Source organism: Dromiciops gliroides, chromosome 1 (assembly GCF_019393635.1).
Source record: "Dromiciops gliroides isolate mDroGli1 chromosome 1, mDroGli1.pri, whole genome shotgun sequence".
Taxonomy (NCBI): Eukaryota; Metazoa; Chordata; class Mammalia; order Microbiotheria; family Microbiotheriidae; genus Dromiciops; species Dromiciops gliroides.
Genome location: NC_057861.1, coordinates 53,917,837 through 53,941,954, shown reverse-complemented (window position 1 = coordinate 53,941,954; position 24,118 = coordinate 53,917,837). Strand labels below are relative to the sequence as shown.

Sequence of the window (24,118 nt, the reverse complement as noted above, 5' to 3'; positions counted from 1 at the left end):
AAAAACTTTATTTTTTTCTGTGTTTTCTTTTATAACATGGTTAATGTGGAATTATATTTTTTATGACTTCATGTATAATAGATATCAAATTGCTTGCCTTTTCAAGGAGTGGGAAGGAACAGGAGGAAGGAAGAGAATTTGGAACTCAAAATTTTAAAAAAGATTGTTAATTTTTTTACATGTAATTGGGAAATGTTTAATGAAATAATAAAAAAATTTTATTTTATTTTATTTATTTTTTTTAGAATAGAATTTTATTTTCCAAAATATATGTAAAAACAAATTTTAACATCAATTAAAAAAAAAATTGTTCCAACTTCTCTTCCTCCTCTATTCCCACCCCCACCCACTAGAACTCAAGCATTTCAAAATAAATTATACATGAGTAGTCATGGAAAACATTCCCACATTAGCTAGGTTGTGAGGAAAAAACAGTCAAAAAACTCCCAAAACTTCAGACTGAGGAATTGTCAAAGAGAAAAAACATTTTTTTAAAAAATGTGTTTCCAGGGGCAGCTAGGTGGTGCAGCGGACAGAGCACCGGCCCTGGAACCAGGAGTACCCGAGCCCAAATCCAGCCCCACACACCCAACACCCACCAGCCACATGACCCCAGGCAAGCCACCCAACCCCAATTGCCTCACCAAAAAAGAAAAAAAAGAGAGAAAAGAAAAAAAAATGTGTTTCCAACTATTTCAGATACTATCACTTCTTTCTCTGTAGATGGGTTGCCATTTTCATAGTCCTTCAGGGTTATATTGGACCATTGCCTTGCTGAAAATAACCACATGCTTCCCAGCAGATCATTTTACACTATTGCTGTTATTTTGTATACAGTGCATTTCACTCTGCTTCAGTTCATGTAGGTCTTTCCAGGTTTTTCTAATAGTATCCTGTTCATCATACCCTAAATAATGTACCTTAAACTTGACAAAGAATTTTCTTCGTATTAACCCAGCAAAGTCATCATAACTATTTCCCTCCATCCTATTCCCTTCCCATGATATTTACTTTATTTTCCATCTTCTTTTAAACTATCCCTCCTCAAAAGTATTTTACTTCTGACTGTCCCCTCCCCTACTCTACACTCCCTTTTTTTCCACCCTTCCTTCCTTATCCTCTTCCCCTCATACTTTCCTGTAAGGTTAAATAGATTACTCCTCCCAACTGGGTGTGAATGTTATTCCCTCCATGAGCCAACTCTGATGAGTTTAAGGTCTTTGAGCTAATTCTATGTTCCAAATTTTCTTCCTCCCTCTCTCCTCAACCCTCCCTATGAAATCAAGCAATTCAATATGTCATACTTGTGCAGTTATGCAGAACGTCTTCACCTTCCTTGAAAGTATTTTGCTTTTTACTGCTCTGTCCCCCAATCTGCCCTTCCCTCCTTCCCCTCCCCCCCTTATCTCCCTCCCCTCCTTCAGGGCAAAATATATTACTAGACCCACTTGAGTATGTATGTTAGTCCTTCTTTGAGTCAATTCTGATGATATTAAGGTTCAAACACTCCCCAATTCCTTCCCCCTCTTCCCCTCCCCTCCATAAGCTTTTTTCTTGTTTCCTTCATGTGAACAACCTCTCCCCAGACCATCTCTCCCCTAAAAAATTGTTTTTAAAGAAAAAAATTCCATGATGTAGAAATCCTGGGAGTAGGGTGGGGGGAAATGACTCATTTTTTCAGTTTAGGTTGACAGTGAAGACATAGGCCTATGCTGACAAGGGGTGGGGATGTAGGTCTAGCCAGGAGGAGCTATGTGATGCATTGCAGATCAGGGAGAAGTTGTGTGCCAGGGTAAGATGTCCTAGATCCAGCACCGAGGAACCTGACCTTGTGGAGCTTATAGGAATAAGTGCCAACTTTGTTGTTCCCTGCCCAGTTCTGGGTCACAGCTCCATTGCAGAATGAGGAGGGGACATGCACCTACCGGTAATGTTCCATGGTAGGGAGTGGACACAGACCTTAGGCTATGTATTAAGCTAGAACTAAGTTAAGAAGCAAGTAGTAGATACGTGGGCTCTGACCCCAGGAATGCAAACCATCTCAATTCAAGTTCTAGACTATTCTGAAAAATACAGTGAATAACCAGGACAAAAGTCCCAGACCAAAGAGGTATTTAGGGGCAGCTAGGTGGCGCAGTGGATAGAGCACTGGCCCTGGATTCAGGAGTATCTGAGTTCAAATCTGGCCTCAGACACTTGACACTTACTAGCTGTGTGACCCTGGGCAAGTCATTTAACCCCCATTGCCCTGCCCCCCCCCCAAAAAAAAAAGAGGTATTTACAATTTGTCACTTCAGCTTCCCAACTGACTGATAGTGACTGAATCTAGCAGCAGTCTTTTTACTGGAACTCCAACCACATTATGCCCACAGGTATACTTAGGCCTAAACTCACATCAAGCACTTGGAGTGCTCAGACTAGGATGTGAGTGACCAAACTTCAACCATAATCAGAACACTTTGGGGGCATTGAAAATTGCAGGTCTCTAGCCTGAGAGAGAATAACACAACACTCAAAATCTTAAGAAAGCAACAGCAGAACCTTAGAGGACACAAGTTCAGTACAAATATTCCCTCCAGAAGTGCTGAGTCTGTCCCTTTCATCAAGTCCAAAGTTATTGGGGGGGGGGGCGGTGTGCAGCTAGGTGGCACAGTGGATAAAGCACTGGCCCTGGATTCAGGAGGACCTGAGTTCAAATCTGGCCTCAGACACTTACTAGCTGTGTGACTCTGGGCAAGTCACTTAACCCTCATTGCCCTGCAAAAAGACAAGAAAACAAAACAAACAAACAAAAAAAGCAAAGTTATGAAATAGGATGGAAGAATGAGCAAACAAATAGAAAAGCTTACTGCAGAAAGCTATTTAGGTGAAAGAGATGCATAAAACATAAATCCAGAAGATAATGACTAGAGGAGAAAATGGGAAAAGAAATGAGAATCATGAGAAAGACAGAAAAGGAAATAACACCTTGGCACAAGAGGTACAAAACATTACTCCAAGCAACAAACTTCCTAAAAAGTAGAATAGACCAAATAGAAGCTAACAATTCCATGACAACAAGGAATATTAAAACAAAGTCTAAAACAAAACTAACAAACAAAAAAAGCAAAAATAACCAACTGGAAAATGGAAGAAAGATAGTTTAAGAATTATCGGAGCCTTTCCCTCTCCTGCCACTTGAGGAGCCAGCTGCCACTGTGAATGACACTGTAACAATCAGAACCAGGAAGTTCATGACAAACAGACTTCTTCAGCATAAACAGATGATTATAGACTTTACAACAAAATATGTCTTATTTTACAATGTTCAGTATATAAATTTTCTCCCTGGTTCTTCTCAATTCACTTTTTGGGGGGGGGTGTTTGCAGGGCAATGGGGGTTAAGTGACTTGCCCAGGATCACACAGCTAGAAAGTGTCAAGTGTCTCAGGCTGGATTTGAACTCAGGTCCTCCTGAATCCAGGGCCAGTGCTCTATCCACTGTGCCACCTAGCTGCCCCCTTCAATTCACTTTTATAAAATTATTTCTACCTCTTTCCCTAGCATTATGACTTGAATTAGACCCTCAATAAAACTTGTTGGATTGAATTTTGTTACAGGCAAACACCAGCTGTATAGAGGATTACTACTGAAGATTAGTATTGATACCTCCAGTCAGTATTGAGGAACTTGACGCATGTTGGAAGGGTACTATGACATTTGTTCCACTCTGTTGCCACTGTTTATAAAATATTCAGTGAATTATTGTCCTGCTTAAAGAACACTGGAACTTTAGAGGTTACATTTTCCTTCTGTTGCTTGTATACATTTTAGAAGTTAAGGCTCTAGAGCACTGGCAGGGAATTTCTGGCCAGGTATTTTATCCAGCCCTTGTTCTCATCATTCCTGTTCTAGCCCAGAAAACAGTTTCTGTTATGGGAGGCTGCCCAGACCATCCGTTTTAAAAGGGTGCTAGTGGAAGTTTGCGTAGGGAGTATGGGCTCCACCATGTTCAGATAAATCAACTTTTCAGAGGATAACATAACAGGAAATAAAGCTCAAGTTCACAACTCAAGTTAGCACTACAACCTTAACTACATTTCAGTGTGGTGGTATGGAAAGAGTACTAGATTTTAAGCCTGACAAAGGTTTGGTTTCTTGGCTCCTTATTTAGAATTTCTGTGATCTTGAACTTTAACTTTTTGAACCTTGGTTTCCTCATTTGTAAAAAGAAGAGATTATTAAATTAGATCTCTAAAGTTCCATTATACTCTTGGGGGGGGGCAATGAGGGTTAAATGACTTGCCCAAGGTCACACAGCTAGTGTCAAGCTTTATCCACTGTGCCACCTAGCTGCCCCAAAGTTCCATTATACTCTTAAGTATTTGACTCCTCTCTCATTCCTTTTTCCTTTACACGTGGCTTCTTTTCCCACACTCTTTCATCTGCATTTTCAATTTTTCTGTCTTTAAAATGTTGCAAATCAGATTTTACTCATTATATAGAGTTTTATGTTCCCTAATCTATATTGGAAAAGCAGGTTAGTTGAACTTAATGTAATAGACCCAGGCATCTGAATAAGGCCTTTCTTGATCCTTTCTGCTTTGCTTTCCCCTCCAAAGTTACTTTATATCTGTTTTTTTTAATGTATTTTGTATACACCTGTATGTTGTTATTTAGTCATTTCAGTCTCACTCAACTCTTCATGACCCCATTCTTGGGTTTTCTTGGCAAACATACCAGAGTGGTTTGCTATTTCCTTCTCCAGTTTGTTTTACAAATGAGGAAACTGGGGCAAATCAAGTTAAGTGACTTGCCTAGGGTCACACAGCTAGTGCTGGAGACTGGATTTGAACTCAAGTCTTTCTGACTCTAGGCTCTGTGCCACCCACTTGCCCTTCCTTAAGCTACCTCTCTAATAATAATAGCTGCAATTGGGGGACGGGACAGGGCAATGAAGTTTAAGTGACTTGCCCAGGGTCACACAGCTAGTAATTGTCAAGTGTCCGAGGCCATATTTGAACTTAGGTCCTTCTGACTCCAGGGCCAGCGCTCTATCCACGGCACCATCTATCTGCCCCCAAGGTATGTTGATATTTTTAATTGTACTACTGAAGAAACTGAGACATCACCAATTGCTTATTTAATATTTTGAATTTGATGTACCATAGGCACTCAACACATGCCAAATGGAATTCATAATCTTTCTTCCATACCCCTTTCCTGAACTTCCTTTTTCTATAGAATTTGCCAACATCCAGTCAGAAGGGATCCCCTTTTTTGATGCCTTACTTTTCCTTCACCCCACATTTCCAATCAACTGTGAGGTCTTGATTGTATCTACACAACATTGCTCATATCAGTGCCCTTCTCTCCACTCAGATGGCTATTACTCTAGCTTAGGACCCTTGTTGTCTCTCATCTGTGCTATTGCATTATCCCCCTAGATAGTCTTCCTGACTTTAGATTTTTCCTCTTCAATCCATTCTCCACACGTCTGACAAAGCGATTTTCCTAAAAGTCCAAAAATGTGGATAAATGTAAAATCATACAGTTAAGTTCAAAAATGGAATTTAACAATTAAAAGACACTTGTTATATGGGGATGAGGCTTTATGGCATAATCAGTAGAGAGCTGGCTTGGGAGTTGGGAAGACATGGTTTTAAGGTTAACCTTTGACACATACTGGTTGTGTGACCCTAGGCAAGTCATTTACCTTCTTAAGTGCTCTAGCAATGCCCCAAGTCAAATCAACAAGTATTTAGTAAGCACTAACTATGTGCTAAGTACTGTGCAAAGTCCGGAAATATAAATACAAGCAGAAAGAAAAACAGTCCCCACCTCCTAGGAACTTATATTCTAATGAGGAAGAATGTACTAACCACCTTTGGTAGAGAAAGTTTCCTTGTTTGAGAGTTCCAGTGAAATCTGAAATCACGGGTCAAGACCCTATTCCTGTACCACAGTTCAAAGATGGACAAGGTGCATCTAGCCAAGTTTGTCTCAAAAGGCTTTTTTGGAATTTCAGTGAACTTCAAGCTCCGTATGAGTCAACAGTATGACAGAACATCCAATCAAGCCAACATCATCCTTGACAGTATTTAGAGAAGCATCATATCCTGAAATAGGAAAAGAATAGACCTCTTATACCTGTACCCTGGTCAGACCAGACCTATTCAGGACATTGATAAAGTAGACAGTGTTCCATGATGAGCAACCACGATGGTGAAGACTCACCTTAAGTTCATGCTGTATGGGGACCATTTGAAGGAGGAGCTGAGCACAGTTAGCCTGGGCGAGGAGAAGGCTTGGGTTGAGGCAGTGATAGCTCTTTTCAAATGAAGGACTGGCATGAAGAACAGAGGGTTAGGTTAGACTTGCTGGGGTTTGCTCCAGAGGGTAGGAAGAGGAACAATGGCTGGCAGAAGTTACGGAAAGGGAAATTTCAGTTTGATGCCAGGGAAAATCTCTTAGGACCCAGCCGTCCAGAAGTAGAATGGGTAGCTTCAGGAAGTGTGCGTTTCCCCTTACTAGGAAGTCTTCAGACAAGGGTTGGATGACCTTGTTGGGCATGTTGTAATGACATTTTTGATCAAGTAATGGCTGAAATAGATGGTCTCTGAGAAATCTTTCTATTCTGTCATTTGTCTTCCACATTGTATTCCCCAGTTGATTACTGTGGATGCTCCTGGTATGAGGTTAACTGTCTCCCATTCTCCCTTCAAAGTTCTCTTTTCATAGAATTAGTTCACAGTGATAGGTTGGGTTCTTGTGTGAATGGCCTCATTTTCATATAATTATTTTCATTCTGTCATTCAGAATCACATTTCTGCTATTCTAAAAATCCATATCCGTGTTGACCTTATTCTTGGCTTAGGTTTATAGTTCACTTGTGTTCTTGCTAGGTTTCCTTTGCTACTTGAAAATGAGACTAAAATTACCATTTTGAATTTAGTAGCAAAATCCCATAATATGAACTACATGAGAGTCACTTGGACATATTCTTTTTTTTTTTTGCGGGGCAGTGGGGATTAAGTGACTTGCCCAGGGTCACACAGCTAGTAAGTGTCAAGTGTCTGGGCTGGATTTGAACTCAGGTACTCCTGAATCCAGGGCCGGTGCTCTATCCACTGCACCACCTACCTGCCCCCATTTTTGTTTTGTTTTTGTGGACACATTCTAAAAGAAACCCAGAGGAGATTTGATATAGCTATTCTGATGATGAGGAAAATTGCAACTAAAGATAGACCCTTGTATTAATCTACTTATTGTGTCCAGAATTAAGTTTCAAGCTGGATAAAGCCTTTGTATTCATGAATGCTCAGCAAATTTAATTCAGTATGAATTTTTTAAATGCCTGCTATTTGCAAGATGGAGGCACTGTGCTAGATAATGGGGATATATGGATAAGAAACTAGAAGGGATCATAGGAGTCATGTAGTTCACATTAGGAAACCAAGACTCAGATGAAATGACACAGGTGGGAAGAGCTGGGGCCAGGACTTGAACTCTCAAGCCTACGTTCCTTCCACTGGGTACTGCATTCTCTCAATTAGAGAAGAGTAGAAGGATTGCCTTGAAGCAATCAGGACCCAGTTGAGATTATATAACCTAAATTTGTAGTGAACCCAGTGACACTGCATGGATACATTATCTAGGTTAATTCAGATAATGGAACCAACAGCATTGGGTTTGGATTTGCTTGTTTGTTTTAGCAGTACAGAATTTTTATTTTATTGCTTACAGGAAGCGTCAGTTTTCATTCCCTGATATCCATGATAGGAAAATGAGCAAGGGATTAAATAGTCAGACTGATTAACCATGAAATAAAGACACGAAAAAGGCCAAAGTGAGCTCAGCGCTGGTGGATCAAAGAAGAGTAGAAACCCTGGAGGTTCACAGTGAGAATGAAGTGAGGCAAATGGGGAAATGGAAGCAAAAGGGATTATGAAAAGAGAAATGAATTTCAGAATTTTGGATATGAACATTGCACAATTATAACTTGTCATGAGATATGGTGCTTGAGATATAATGAAGTTCAGGGTTTGATGAACTAGGAGCCGTAGAGGTTGAGAAGACATCAGCATGTGTATGTTTATATGTGGATATAGATAGATACATCTGTGGATATGCTCAATACACAATAAACTTGAAAAGAAGGTAGGATTCCTGAGTGGTGGTGACCAAGGAAAAGTTGGGAAATATAGGGAGGGGTTAACAGGAAGTCTGCCTTCCCTTTCTTTTGGTCAGCTGTGTCCAGGGGTATGAGAAAAGAGGTACACGCAGTAATGGAGAGGAGGCCTGGAATGTAGTGGTCTTCCAGGGGGATACAGGTTTCTGTTCGGCTGGTATAGATTTGTTTTTTGTTTTTTTTAGTAAGGCAATTGGGGTTAAGTGACTTGCCCAGGGTCACACAGCTAGTAAGTGTTAAGTGTCTGAGGCCGGATTTGAACTCAGGTGCTCTATCCATTGCGCCATCTAGCTGCCCCGGCTGGTATAGATTTGTAATCTTTTGGGTGTTCCTTTGAGAAGAAAGACTAGAATAATAAGAGGAGCCCAGGACTGGGAGGCAGGGAACCTAAATTAGTTTAGTCTTTTCTACTGACTTGTATAACCTTGAGCAATTCACCTTCCTTGAATATGAGTGAATTGGATTAGATGATCTCTAAGATACTTTTCAGCTCCAGTATTGTCTCATTTTTCTCCCTTCTCTACTATTCCATGTTCTACCTTGTAAGGTTCCCTTCTTCCTTTTATGACCTGTGAATTTCTTTTCATATCAGAAGTTCATAGAATTCATGGTACTTAGACATCTGAAAACAGGCCACTGACAGAAATTTTAAAAGCCATGGAATTTACTGAGCCTGCTCGGTAACTAGTATGCCCTTCTTTTTGCCTCTGATCTTGAGGCTCCTTAGAAATAGATTCTGGACTTTCTAAATTGAGAGTCTCTGCTAAACTGGAAAGACACTATAAAGTATGTGCTAGGCTGTCTCACCTTGCACTGTCACCCTCCCAACCTGCCTTTTAGGCAATATTTCAAAGTCTGTTTTATTTTTCAACTGTTCAGTAAAATTGATTGCAGAAACACATAAGTAAGTAGGTCACAGCAAAAATATTTTATTTAGACCACAACTGGACAGTCTTTAGTAGTTAATTTATTTGCACTTCTGCCTGTAGAGGGATGAACTAGATGGAGCTCTTGCTTCTGTGTTTGTTCATTTTTAGCAAGTTAACACATGTAAGAAGAATGAAAAAAATTTGCCATCAGAAACATCATGGTATAGTAGGAAAATGAACAGATTTGGCATCAGATCTGGATTCATATCTGGGTTCTGACATTTAGTGACAGTATAAACAAGGAAAAGCCTCTTAACGTCTCCGTTTTTGCCTCTCCAAAATAATTATCATAATACTTAAATTACCTGCTCAGAGAGTTTTTATGGAAGAGACACCTTGTAAACTTTAAAAAATGTTTTCTAAACCATAAAAATCTAAGTAAATAGGAAAGGAGATTTATATATATATAAATAAATAAATGTGAGCTTATGGAAAGACAGAAACTGAAAAACAGCTATTCTGGGAAGTGCACATGACTAAAGAACCCTTTGTCTTCTATTTGATTCTGATGTTTTTTGTCTTTATGAGGAAATGTTCTAAAAATGTGATTCATTGGTATGTCAACCAAAATTTATCTTTGAAAGGAGGTCACTTTTGTAGAAGGGTCACTTGCTTTCTCGCTCTATATAGGACTACCTGAGAGCATCAGCCTTTTTTTTTTGGAGGGGAATGCATTCTTGTGGCCTCCTTATATTGAAACAGAAAGAATATTTCCATGAATTACACAGATGTAAGAAGAATGCTTCTTTTTTCAGATAACATCATATGATCATAGATTTAGAGCTGGAAGGGGCATTAGAGGCTTTTTAGTCCACCTTCTACTTTTATAGATGAGGTACTTGAGCTCACACAGACAGTAAGTGGTTCAGACCTGAAAGCTAAGAAGTGGTCAGCTAGCTTGATGTCCAGTGTGGTTAAATGCTTGGCTCAGTGTCACATAGTAAGTGGTAGAGCTGAGGTTCAAGCTTAGGTCCTCACATAACAAATACAGTCTAATTGCAGGGACAACCCCCAATGCATCTTTTATATATGCTGCTGATAGACAATACCTTGTGCCCACAGTTGAAGAATCTTAATAGAATAGGTAGAATTTTTGGTTATGTGGCATGGTTTCTGTGGGGGGGGGGGGGCGCAGTTGGGGTTAAGTGACTTGCCCAGGGTCACACAGCTAGTAAGTGTCAAGGGTCTGAAGCCGGATTTGAACTCAGGTCCTCCTGAATCCAGGGCTGGTGCTCTATCCACTGCGCCACATAGCTGCCCCCATGTTATGTGGCATGGTTGAGAGACAATTGAAGGGCAGCCTCCATGTTCCATTGGTTGACATAAAAATATCCAAATAATTCAAGAAATGCTTCTAGCAAACTGGGAAAACCATGCTTGAAGGATTTATGAGAGGATGTGGATAAAAAGGTCCCAGAGAATGGGAAAGTGTGGATGAATGGCTCTCTTGGAAGGAGGGCCCACATCAATTGAATCACAGTTGTTTCAGCATCTTCTGTTTTGTTTTGTTTTTCAGGCCAAGTATATATCTCAATGTATTGATGAGATCAAACAAGAATTGAAGCAAGACAATATTGCAGTAAAAGCAAATGCAGTCTGCAAGCTTACCTATGTAAGTACAGTGGTTTGTGAATGACATTTCATTGTATGGTTACGACTTTAAATGGGGTATACCACCTATCTATGCCCTATGTGTCCCAGCCTCTCACTGGTTTTTCTCCATTCCTTAAAAAAAATAAGTTTTACTTTTATCTTTTGTTTTCACATCGCTGAAATTTATCCTCCCTTCCCAGAGTCATCCCATATAACAAATGATATTTTTAGAGGAAAAAAAAATAGAGAAAAAAGAGGAAGAAGAGAAAACATTCAGCAAAATTTGATCAGTACATCCCAAAAGTCTAAAATATAGGTCCACTGACTATAGGCCTCCTACATTTGCAGAGAAGGCTGAAGTGAGAGGGTGGGGGAATAGGTGTTTTTTTTCCTTTGGGACCATACCAGGCTTGTTCTTTGTAATTTTGCCACATTCTCTTTTTAATTTCCCTCTCTCTCTTTTTCATATATGTGTGTGTGTGTGTGTGTATTTTTTAAAAATTAATTAATTAATTTTTTTTGGTGAGGCAATTGGGGTTACGTGACTTGCCCAGGGTCACACAGCTAGTAAGTGTTAAGTGTCTGAGGCCAGATTTGAATTCAGGTCCTCCTGAATCCAGGGCCAGTGCTTCATCCACTGCACCACCTAGCTGCCCCATATATATATATAATTTATTTATCTTTAAGTTTTTAGTTTTTAGTGAGGCAATTGGGGTTAAGTGACTTGCCCAGGGTCACACAGCTAGTAAGTGTCAAGTGTCTGAGGCCGGATTTGAACTTAGGTACTCCTGACTCCAGGGCCGGTGCTCTATCCACTGCGCCACCTAGCTGCCCCCCCTTATATATTTTTAAAAGTAGTTTAATTTAGGGAATAAAATCATTTTTATACAAAATTATAACAGCAAATACTTCCCAGTTAACCCTCAATATATGAACTTTTTCTTTTTTCTTTCTTTCTTTCTTTTTGTTTATGGGGCAGTGAGGGTTAAGTGACTTGCCCAGGGTCACACAACTAGTAAATATCAAGTATCTGAGGTTGGATTTGAACTCAGGTCCTCCTGAATCCAGGGCCAGTGCTTTATCCACTGTGCCACCTAGCTGCCCCCAATATATCAACTTTTTTTTCCCCCCTGGAGGGCAATGAGGGTTAAGTGACTTGCCCAGGGTCACACAGCTAGTAACTGTCAAGTGTCTGAGGCTGGATTTGAACTCAGGTACTCCTGAATCCAAGTCCAGTGCTTTATCCACTGTGCCACCTAGCTGCCCCCCAATATATCAACTTTTTTTTTTTTTTTTTAGTGAGGCAATTGGGGTTAAGTGACTTGCCCAGGGTCACACAGCTAGTAAGTGTTAAGTGTCCGAGGCTGGATTTGAACCCAGGTACTCCTGACTCCAGGGCCGGTGCTCTATCCACTGTAATATATCAACTTTTAACAAAATAACACATCTCTTGGTAGAAAAGTGGTGGGCTGGGGGAATATTTAGATGAATTCTAGATAGAAGCAACATTGGCTTTTGATTATTTTGTGGTTTCTAAGTTCTTGTTAAACATTTTCTTTTTTTCTGGATTACCCCTGCTAAGAGTTTTCAAGTTTTATTGCCAAGAGCCTTGGTGGGGTGGAAGAGAAGAGAGGGAAGACGATATCATCTATAGTGTTGGAAACTAATTCTTCTTTTAGGTCTGACAGAGGCCAAGGGCATTATCTTTTATAGTAATGGTAAGTCATAGTAATGGTCCTTTTTCTAAGTCTTGATTGAGGCTGATTTCTAACTGTAGGAGTACAAATTGCCTTTTAAATATTAATATATTTATATAAAGTGGGGGAAAGGCTCATGCATTAAGAGTCTACACTGTGCTAAGCGCTTTACAAATATTAACTCATTTGATCCTTTCAACAATCCTGGGAGGTAGATGCTGTTATGACCTCTATTTTACAGTTGAGGAAACTGAGGCAGACAAAGGTTAAGTGACTTAATCAGGGTTACTTAGTAAATGCCTTAGGTCACATTTGAACTCTATTCTTCCTGATTCCAAGCCAAGAACCCTTTTCGTTGCATCATTACCTGCCTAGGTATAAAGTGCTTTGTCAACCTCACAGCACCATATAAATGTTAGATTATTACATTGCAGTGGTTTATTAGCTACTTACCTTCCTACTGCCTCTGGGATCAAATACAAAATGCTCGGTTTGCAGTTAAATCCCTTCCCAACCTGGCCCTTGACTCTAGATCTAGTCTTATACTTTCCTTACTTATAGTCACTCAATGATCCTGTGACACTGGCCTTTCTGTTCCTCTCCTGTGGCATGCTGTCCCTTTGGCTGACTATCCCCCATGCTAGGAATGCTCTCACTCCTCACCTCTGTCTCCAGCTTCCCTGGCTTCTTGTAAGACTCAGTTCAGCTTCCCTCACCTGTAAGAAACCTGTTGTCCTCTTTCTCCTTCCCCATCTTCAACACTGCCAGTGCCTCCCCTTTGGGGTTACCTTCCATTTAGCTACAGAGTTGTTTGCATGTTGTCTCCTCAATTAGACTTTGAGCTCCTTCATGGCAGTGACTGCAAATCTGGTCCTTAACACAGTGCCTGACACACAGTAAGTGTTTAATAAATAGTTGTTCAAGGAGTTTTCAGACAAAGAAATCAAAGTCCTTTATAGTCATATGAAAAAATGCTCTAGGGCAGCTAGGTGGTGCAGTGGATAAAGCACTGGCCCTGAATTCAGGAGTGCCTGAGTTGAAATCTGGTCTCAAACACTTGACACTTAATAGCTGTGTGACCCTGGGCAAGTCACTTAACCCTCATTGCCCTGCCCCCACCCTCCTACCCCCCATCCCCCAAGTACTCTAAATCACTATTGATCAGAGAAATGCAAATTAAAACAACTGAGGTACCTCCTCACATCTATCAGAGTGGCTAATATGACAAAAAAGGAAAATACATGTGCATTCATGCAAAACATATTTCAGTGTTAGCCATATTGTGAACAAAAACAGACAACCCAAGAAAAATAAAGAAAATATGTGCTTTGATCTGCATTCATACTACATCAGTTCTTCCTCTGGAGATGGATAGCATTTTTCATCATAAATCCTTCAGAATTGTCTTGGATCATTGTATTGCTGAGAAGAGCTGTCATTCACAATTGATCATACAATATTGTGGTTATTGTGTACAGTGCTGGTTCTGCTCATTTTACTTTGCATCAATTCATATAAAGTCTTTCCAGGTTTTTCTGAGTGTCCTGTTCATCATTTCTTATAGCACAACAGTATTTCATCACAATTATGTACAACAACTTATCCAGCCATTCCCCAATAGATTTCCAATTCTTTGCCGCCACTAAAAGAGCTGCTATAAATATTTTTGTACATACAAATTCTTTTCCTTTTTTTTTTTTAATCTCTTTTGGGATGTAGACATGCTAGTGGTATTGTTGGGTCATAGGGTATGCATAGTTTTATAGCTGTTTGGGAATGGTTCCAAATTGCTCTACAGAATGGTTGACTCAGCATACAACTTCACCACCAGTGAATTTGTGTCTTACTTTTCTGTCATTTTAGCCAATCTGATAGGTATGGGGTGGTAGCTTAGAGTTGTTTTAATTTGCATTTCTCTAATCAATAGGGATTTAGAGAATTTTTTCATATGACTATAGATAGCTTTGATTACTTCATCTGAAACCTGCCTGTTCATATCCTTTGACCACTATCAGTTGAGAGTTGGCTACTCTTATTTCTATAAATTCCATTCTTATGCTCTTGAAGGCATTTCAGGCAGAATTTAAGGTCTGACAGAGCCTACAAAGCTGGCCAAACTGAAGATAAACAGGCTGTGTCCATCATCAGAAAGTTAACTCTTGGGTACTTAATTGGGGGTGGGGCTAGCAACTCATAAAGTTCCTGTATTCTCTGTCTCTCTCAATATAGGTAGCACTCATCTGGATGATCTCTCAGACTCTGGGAAAATAAAGGGCTGTGGTGTGGAATTTCATCACATTAATACAAATATAAAGTGAAACACTCTTATGCTGGCGTAGTTTTGTCCATTATCCTTTGAATAAGTTTTTCATCTAACTTTAAGCAGATATCAAGCCTTAAAACATGCACACATACAAAGTATGTGGTCCTAATGTGGTCTTCCTCTGCATCTGTAAATCTCTTTTTTTTTTTTTTTTTTTTTTGCAGCAATGAGGGCTAAGTGACTTGCCCAGGGTCACACAACTAGTAAGTGTCAAGTGTCTGAGTCTGGATTTGAACTCAGGTCCTCCTGAATCCAGGGCCAGTGCTCTATCCACTGCTCCACCTAGCTGCCCCCTGTAAATCTCATTCTTAATGTTTCTACTTTCCTTTCTCTTTTTTAGGGTTCAAGGGTCATTAAGAAGGATCTATAAGGGGCAGCTAAATGGCGCAGTGGATAGAGCACCGGCCCTGGATTCAGGAGTACCTGAGTTCAAATCTGGCCTCAGACACTTACCACTTACTAGCTGTGTAACCCTGGGCAAGTCACTTAACACCATTTGCCTCACCAAAAAAAAAAAAAAAAGGATCTATAAACTAATGGTGTCTTACTCTTATTCCTAACAGTTACAGATGTTGGGATATGACATCAGCTGGGCTGCTTTCAACATTATTGAAGTAATGAGTGCTTCAAAGTTTACGTTTAAGGTAAGGGGCCATTGTATCTGTTCTTAAATATGGCAGTCTCTGTCACCATTTTTAAATATGGCAGTCTCTGTCACTGTTTCAAAGCCCAGTACAGAGATCCTCAGCCTGGTTTTTGTTGTTGAGGAAAAACCCATTGTGAAATTTCCTCCAAACCTTTAGCTCTTGTATAGGAGAAGTAAAGCTGGAAGTGAGAGAGGGGTGCTACCTATTGAGTCCCTGAAAGAAGCAGGGGAAGAGGAAGGGCCCACTGCTCCTCCCTTTCTTTTCCTCCTTACTAGGAATCGCACCCGATGAAAGTTCAGGGAAAGGGGGCTGGGTTATTGGGACGTGCTAACAAGCTTGGAGATGGACCGGGTGAGACGGCTGGGGCCAGGTGGGTTACTTCCATGTTACCAGAAAATCCTCAATGGGATCTTTTCAATGTGGCTTATCCAGAAGTAGGGAACTGTAGAGTCATTAGCAAGGTTTGGCTCCACTAACAGATGCAGTTGCCTGAACTATTTAAAATCTGATCATTCTGCCTATTGTTCTAGATGAAACACTGAGCTTTATTTTATTACTGTTTGTCTACTGTCTGTCTTAGGCCAAATGTAAATTCCATACAATGTCAAGATGGACTGAAGTCAACTAGGTTATTTCTGATATCATCTAACCCAAGTGAGAGCGTATTGCTGTGGTTAGTGTCTGTAGAGGAAATGTGACTTCCTTCTTTTACCACCAGGTTCATTTTTTACCTCAGTAGCTTTACAAAACACAGTTCTGCCTTTTGACCACTTAAAAGATGTATACTGTATTCAGCAAAATTTGAAATATATTCAGTTGTATGTTTAAAACATAATTTGGAGTTTACAGGCTTGGAGTTTAGGATACATATTTGATCCACTGTAGAGGCTAAATAGCCATACGTTGATAGTAAACTGTAGATGTAGCAACAAGTTTTTAAAAAGTCAGTGGTGGCAAAGATAAAGTTAGTGGAAATGGGAAGAATGAGCATTCTAAAACACTGAAATATTAGGTTGGAATGTTAAACAAATGTTTTGTTGTCTTGGGCAGCCAAAGTTAACAGCTCCCCATGTATCTAGCTTGTAGTTCTTTTATGACTACAGGTTTTGTTTTTCTTGGGACTGATGCTTCTAGAGCAAGAGTTTTGAGTTTCAAGAAAGGCAATAATGGTGGCAAAAAATTTAATGCTTCTGTTTTTCTAAATAAACAGCGAGTTGGTTATCTAGCTGCTTCTCAGTGCTTTCATGAAGGAACTGATGTAATTATGCTGACTACCAATCAAATTCGAAAGGTAAGTGATCAGTTTCAGCTGGAACCAGTGTTTAATAAGATTTCACTATTTCTTGTGTGTGTTTCCTTCTAAAAAGCCATTTAATCTCATTTATAACTAGTATAGGACGGTCACGATCATCTCAATTTGAAAATCAATCTAATATAAAAAGGAAAAGACCCTGCTACAAAGTAATCTATCAAGCAAGTTCCCTGTATAGTTGTTTATTTCTCCTCAGAAAAGATAAGACAAAAAATGAAAACATTTGCTATAGGAAATAATGGGGTGAATTTTTTTCTTTTTGCCAAGAGTTTGGAATATTCTGGAAAAATTATTGAATGTGTATTGTTTTTTAGCTTTTTACCATGAGCCTTCATTTGTTCATCTCTAAAATGGATAATAGCACTGATCTCAGAAGGTTTTTGTGAGAATAATAATAATATTAGGTAGTAGTTATATGATGCTTTAAGGTTTGCAGTTATTTCATTTGATCTTTACAGTAGCCCTGTGATGCAGGTGCTATCATTATCTCCATTTTACTGATCATTAAATTGAGACACAGAAAGGTTGAGTGATTTACACAATCATATAGCTAGTAAGTGTCTGAGGTCTGATTTGAACTCAGATCTTCCAGACTCTAGGTCTTGTGCTCTAAGTACTTTGCCATCTAACTGCCTCTAATGAGATAACTATGCAAAGAACTTTACAAGCCTATAAACTCTATATAAGTATGAACTATTATTAATACTACTTGGCTATTTTGAGGGTTGGTCCATTAAAGAGTCTGCTTTAAATGAGTTGTAATTTTGGGCCATATGTTTGTTGTTAAGGCTTATTCTTGTGTTGACTAACGTTGAATGAGGTTCACAAGCTGATTGCTTTCCCCTTTGAGAAAAATGGGAAAGTGATTAATTCAGTAACATCTTCTTTATTCTCTGCATTTCAGACAACCTTTTTTTGGGGGGGGTATTGGTTTCATTCCTTAGTTATATAACAATTAAGATAATATAATGAATTAGGGATATATGATTTACGAATCAGCAGCTGGAAGACTTTTAACCACTGAAGGCAGCTACTTTTTTTCTAAATAGACTAGGGTGAGCTGAACGTGGCCTTTGGCCTTTATCTCTTTCTGCCTGGCTATGCTTCTGGCCTTTTTCTAACCCCAAACCAGAAAAAAAGCTCAAGTACAGGGCCAAGAATGGAACTGAATCCAGCTTTGGAAGTCAGATATAGACATGGTTCATACACCCACTGTTTTCAGAAAAGGTAATTTGGGGACATCAGAGTGACTTGGTGCATCTGTGGATATAGGGCCAGGAATATATTGCCTTGAAGAAAGATACAAGCTGGATCTGACTCTTGAGGGTTTTTGACTTCAAAATGGCTCCCAAGTTGTTTGCTAAAGGCATATCAGTGGAATATAGAGCACTTTCTTTGGGTTATTCTCTTCAGGGATTGTGGAAGACTGGAACTCAAGCTTCAGTTCCAACTTTTTTTTCTTCTTCTTTTCTTTTCTTTCTTTCTTTTTTTTTTTTTGGTGAGGCAGTTGGGGTTAAGTGACTTGCCCAGGGTCATACAGCTAGTAAGTGTGAAGTGTCTGAGGCTGGATTTGAACTCAGGTCCTCCTGACTCCAGGGCCAGGGCTCTATCCACTTCGCCACCAAGCTGCCCCCCCAGTTCCAAATTTAATCCATTTCATTATGAAAGGTCTTTTGTCCTTAATGTAACACCTGATAGTGTTGGAGGGTTAGTAGAAAAGGGACTTTTTTGACTAGAGAAATAATATTTAAAAATATTTCTAAAGGTTTTTAATATGCTTCTGAATAGTAATATAGAAATATATAACAAAAAGATGATGAAGACAGTACAAGGAAGGCATCAAGACTGCAATCTCATTCTTTTGGGGGGGGGTGGGGGGAATGAAGGTTAAGTGACTTGCCCAGGGTCACACAGCTGGTAAGTGTCAAGTGTCTGAGGCCCGACCTGAACTCGGGTTCTCCTCAATCCAGGGCCAGTGCTTTATCTACTGAACCACCTAGCTGCCCCAATCTCATTCTTTTCCTCCTCTGTTTTCATACTTTCTCACTAATTGGAATCAATGAAAATGCAGGATAAGCCATAGAACTGTCCACACTTAATGAACAGTTTCTGAGCCACATGATGCATTATCCATGCACACTATAGAGTAAAAAACCCAACTGAAGGGCAAAAGGATTTTCCATTATTCAGTTCTGAGGAGTTACCTAGACTCTCATCCTTTCACTTAAACGTATTTTACTGTCACCCAAAACTATGTGTCATTGTCTGGTGATGTTACTTCTAAATTTGTGGTAATTTCTTTTTATTGTTGGTAATATTTTAAACCAACCCTTCGAGCAAGGGTGATTTCTTTCTTTTTTGGGGGGGTGGGTGGGGCATTGAGGGTTAAGTGACTTGCCCAGGGTCACACAACTAGTAAGTGTCAGTGTCTGAGATTGGATTTGAACTCAGATCCTCCTGAATCCAGGGCTGGAGCTTTATCCACTGCGCCACCTAGCTGTCCCCTGGGATGATTTCTTAGACCCATTATTTCTACAGATATACAGCTCTGTTACATGGTGCTTATAATGAGGAAGCCCACCTTAGAAATTTCTGCTTCAGTGATTTAGTATAATAGGTGCGTTATTAGGTACCCAGCAATTCCCACCTGTAATAGTTTTAAAATTCTTTTCTTTTTTAATAGTTTGTTCTAAATTCTCCAGTTAAAACATTGTGTTTTCCTACATAGGCTGTTTCCTTAGAAACTAACTGGATGAGATATTGCCTGGTTCAAGCTTAGCCCACAAAATAGTATGAATGGGAAATTTTATTCCTCCTCAAATTCATGAATATTGTCATTTTCATTCATCCCATATGTCATGCTTCTATGAAAATGTAGCTCATGTTAAGTTGAGTGGAATTGTATGCTTTGTTAAATTGTTCTCCCTTCCCTCTTTGCAGGACCTGAGTAGCCCCAACCAGTATGATACTGGAGTTGCACTGACTGGTTTGTCCTGTTTTGTTACTCCAGATCTCGCCAGAGATTTGGCAAATGACATCATGACTCTGGTGAGTTGGCAGAAATAACTAGACCTCTCTTGATGATTTTAAGTCTGTCACCTCTTCTCTGATCCTCAATTTTCTTCATATATAAAATGGGAGATAAAACCTCTAGGTGGTATAAAGATGAGTTGTAGGACTTAAAAGAGGTGAGGTCTTTTTTTTTTTTTTTTTTGTGAAGCAGTTGGGGTTAAGTGACTTTCCCAGGGTCACACAGCTAGTAAGTGTCAAGTGTCTGAAGTCAGATTTGAACTCAGGTCCTCCTGAATCCAGGGCTGGTGCTTTATCCACTGTGCTACCCAGCTTCCCCAAGAGGTGAAATCTTAAGAATACCCCGTGATTTATAACTTGAGCTCTTCAGTTGTAAAGCAACTCAGTTTACAAACCAGTGATTGGTATTTGTTTTAACCTTTTCACATATCCCTAAAGTTATATTTTGATATCATGGCATGGAGGTGACCCTAGATACTTTAGAGTTTTGTCAGCAGAGAGGTTTATAGTGAGGGTTCTCAACCCTGGATCTGAGAACTTGTTCTTTCTACAATTTATTATAATTGGTCAGTTTTATAATCCTAGACATGATATATTGGAGATAGTTTCAGAGGGTGGGCACTAATAAAGACCTCTTGCAAATGTGAGATTTTAGCCAGAGAAACCAGGAGGTTTACTCTGGGATCAAGAGTCACCAGCCTTCTCAGGTTCCTCCATTAAGACACTGTCTCACCTCTGAGCATTTTCAGTGGCTGTTCTCCATGCCTGGAATTCACTCTATCCCCTCTTTGTCTTCTGGCTGACCTTGCTTCCCTTCAGGTGTCAGCTAAAATCCTGCCTTCTTTAAGAAGGCTTGCCCAAACCTTTCCCTCTCCCCGTCACATTAATGCCAGTGCCCTTCCCCTAAGATTATTTCCGCTTTATCTTGTAAATATCTTTTTTGCATATGGTTGTTGACATGTCATCTCCCCCCTTAGAATAATCAGTAGTAAGTAAACATTTATTAAGTGCCTACTCTGAGTCAGGTACTATGCTAAGCTCTGAGGATACACAAAAAGACAAAAGATAGTCCATGCCCTTGAGGAGCTTACAATCTAATAGGGGAGACAACAAGCAAAAAAATAAGTACAAACAAGCTCTAGAGTCAGCAGGGTATGGAGAAGGCTTCCAGTAATAGATGGAATTTCAATTGCAACTTAAAGGAAGCCAGGGAAATGAGTATTTGCAGTAGAGGGAGACAGAGAAAATGTCCATGGCTGAGAGATGGAGTGTCTTGTTTTTGTAGTACCTGGAAGGCCAGTGTCACTGATCAAAGAGTACATGTCAGGAATCAGGTATAAGATTGGAGGGAGCATCCAGGGCTTTGAGTGCCAGAGAAATTTTTTTTATTTGATCTTGGAGGCAGTAGGGATCCACTGCAGTTTATTGAGTGAGGGAGAGGGGAGTGACATGCTCAAACTTGTACTTTAGGAAAATTACTTTGGCAGCTGAATGGAGGTTGGATTGCAGTGGGGAGAGACTTGAAGCAGGCATACTCACCGGCAGGCTCTTGCAATAATACAGGCATGAGGTGATGAGGACTGTCACAGCAGCATGGCAGCATTATCAGAGGAGAGATTGGAGAGATGTTGCAAAAGTGAAGTCAACATGTTTTGGCAACATGGGGGGTTAGAGAGAGTGAAGGACAATACCAGACTTTCAAGCCTTGGAGACTGGGGAGGAGGGGCTGGTGTTGCACTTGACAGCAAGAAGGAAGTTTGGAGGCAGGGGAAATTTTGGATGTGTTGAGTTTAAGGAATCTACTGGACATGCATTTTGAGATGTCCGATAGGCAGCTGGGGATGTGAGACTGGAAGTCAGCAGAGAAGTCAGTGCAGGGTAGGTAGATTTGAGAATCATTAGCATAGATCAATGGCAGTTAAATCCATGGTAGCAAATGCAGTATATAGAGGGAGAAGAGAAGAGAGCCCAGGACAGAATCCTGAGAGACTCTGACAATTAGAGGACGTGGTTTAGAAGAGGACCAAGCAAAGGAGACTGAGCAGGACAGTCAGATAGGGAGAACCAGAAGGAAGTGATGTTCCAGAAACCTAGGGAGAAGAGAGTGATCAGCAACGGGGCAGGCTGCAGAGAGGTCAAGAAGAGCGAAGATTGAGAAAAGACCTTTGGATCTGGCAGTTAAGAGATCACTGGTAACTTTGGGGAAAACAGTTTCAGGGAAACAATAAGGTTGGAAATCAGGTTGGAGAGGGGAAAAAGTGGTGTCCCCTATGGTAGATGGCCTTTTCAAAGAGTTTAGCCACAAAGGGCAGAAGAAATATGAGGTAAGAGAAGGGGTAGAAGGCTTCTGAAGAGTAGTGGAGACATGGGCATATTTCTAGGCAGTAAAGAAAGAGCCAGCAGACAGGAAGAGACTGAAGTTAGAGTTATAAGTTAGAGAGTGTGTTGGAGGAGATGAAATGGAATGAGGTGGCTTAAACAAGTAAAGGGATTTTCCTTGGGAAGGAGTAAGGCCACCTTTTCGAGACAGAAGTGAAGGAGTTGATAGTGACAGAAGGCATCCGAGGGATCTAAACTAAGAAGAGAGAGCTCATCATGAATGACCAGAATTTTTTCTGTAAAACATCAGCTGAAACAGTGGGAGGAGGAGCCATGGGAGGCATAGGAAGGGATGAAAAGATTTGGAAGACCTGTTGTGAAGAGTAGGATAGTGAGTTGATAAGAGTGAGTGGAAATATTGCTTATGAAGTTGAGATTATGTAACAGATTTGTAGGAGACCCCAATCAGAATTGTTCTCCACCTTTGTTCAGCGGTCTTTGTATAGAAAGTGGCAGGTGGTGGGATTGATCTGAAATTGAGGCTTGGCAGGGCACGATAAGCCATATAAGTGGATTGGGCATTAATGAGAAAAGGACTGTATAGAGAAGAACTGGTTCACCAAGGGGTTACGGTGGAGGAAGTGGAACAGACACTAATGCAGGGAGATGCCTTGGAGGAGAACTGAGGGTCAAGGCACTGGAGATCATGGTGTAGACAGAGTAGAGCTTGGTAATACAAGGCAGAGGAGAGGTGGGAATCCAATAGATTATGATCAGATGGGGAGGGGGGGTTAATTTTTGAACATGAAGCTGGTGCATTTGTGAGTGATGGAAAGATCAAAAGTATGACCATCTTTGTCTGATGCAGAGGTGGAGTGGAGGAATAGGTCACAGGAAGTGAGTGGGTTAAGAGATTAAGTCATTAGGGTGTTTTGAGGGAGAGGCAACATTTATTAAGGTTCCCTAGTATAAAGGCAGGAGTTGGGGAGGAGAGAAAAATTGTGAGCTATGTATTGAACTCTTTGAGGAAGGAAAGAAAGTGATAGGAATGTCTGTAGAGATAGCTACCAGGATTTTGATTGGGTGGTAGATATGAATTGCATGAACCTCAAAGGAGGAGAGGTAACTAAGTGATGGAGGTAAGGAAAGAACCTGGACATGGCAGTGGAGAGCAAAGAACATTGCAACTCCCCTTCTCAACCAGTGAGCTGGGGAGAATGGGTAAAAGTGCAGCCTATGCTGAAAAGGGAGACTGTGTCATCGGGTTGATTCAGGTTTCAGTAATTGTTAGAAGATGAAAGGAGTGGAAGAGGAAGACTAATGGTGAAGGGAAATTTATTGTCTGTGGAACAGTGATTCCAAAGGACACGGGGGGGGGGGGGGCTGTACATTTAGTCAGGACTTTGGGATGGTTGAAGGGGAAGGGAATGAGGAATACGAGCTCCTTGAATTAGGGACTATTTTTGCTGTTCTTTGTTATCTCCAGCCCTAACAGTACTTGGTATCTAGTGAGTGCTTAATAAATATACATTGACTGACTGACTGGCATGGGCCCTGACCTCCAGGAGGGTTCGTATATCCTGTTTAGTTAAGGAGATGAAATATATTTTTATTCTAATTCTCTCTCTGTTTCTCTCTCTTGCTCGCTCGCTTATAATTATCCATTTTAATCTCATTTTAGTAATAAAACAGTTAAGTCCAATTCAAGACAGTAGATAAAATTCTCTAAAACAGATGCTAAGATATTGTAAGCTCTTGAGTTAATGAGCACACTAGATCATCAACTTTTTTGGATGTTAGTAAGGGTCAGAGAGAAATGGCAGAGGTGAGAAACTAACTGAACCCTGAAACATGGTTGGGAATAGAGTCAGGAATGGGAATGGTATTCAGTGGGTATTGGTATTGTGATGACTGAATTCAACCTCTTTGGATGTGAAGAGATTGGCATCTATGAGGGAGAGGTCTTCTTTTGGGGCCTTGGGAAGAGATAAGTTGAGGCTGGGTTATTCTAGTTTGATTAGACTTTATTTTGAGAAATAAAATAGTTTTTGCAAAGAAATTATACCTCCTTCATGGCATGAGGAAGATAAGGAGGCAG

At 40.2% G+C, this 24,118-nt stretch overlaps 1 protein-coding gene across 2 annotated transcripts in view; it reads left to right on the top strand.

Annotated features, from left to right (window-relative positions):
- The window catches only part of AP3D1 (adaptor related protein complex 3 subunit delta 1), a 154,844-nt gene that overhangs the window by 45,105 nt on the left and 85,621 nt on the right, over positions 1-24,118 (top strand). For both annotated transcript variants that reach the window (XM_044003260.1, XM_044003266.1), the window contains exons 2-5: positions 10,616-10,711; positions 15,276-15,356; positions 16,570-16,650; positions 19,612-19,719. In XM_044003260.1, coding sequence (XP_043859195.1) covers positions 10,616-10,711; positions 15,276-15,356; positions 16,570-16,650; positions 19,612-19,719 — 366 coding nt within the window. The remainder of the gene's footprint in view (positions 1-10,615; positions 10,712-15,275; positions 15,357-16,569; positions 16,651-19,611; positions 19,720-24,118) is intronic.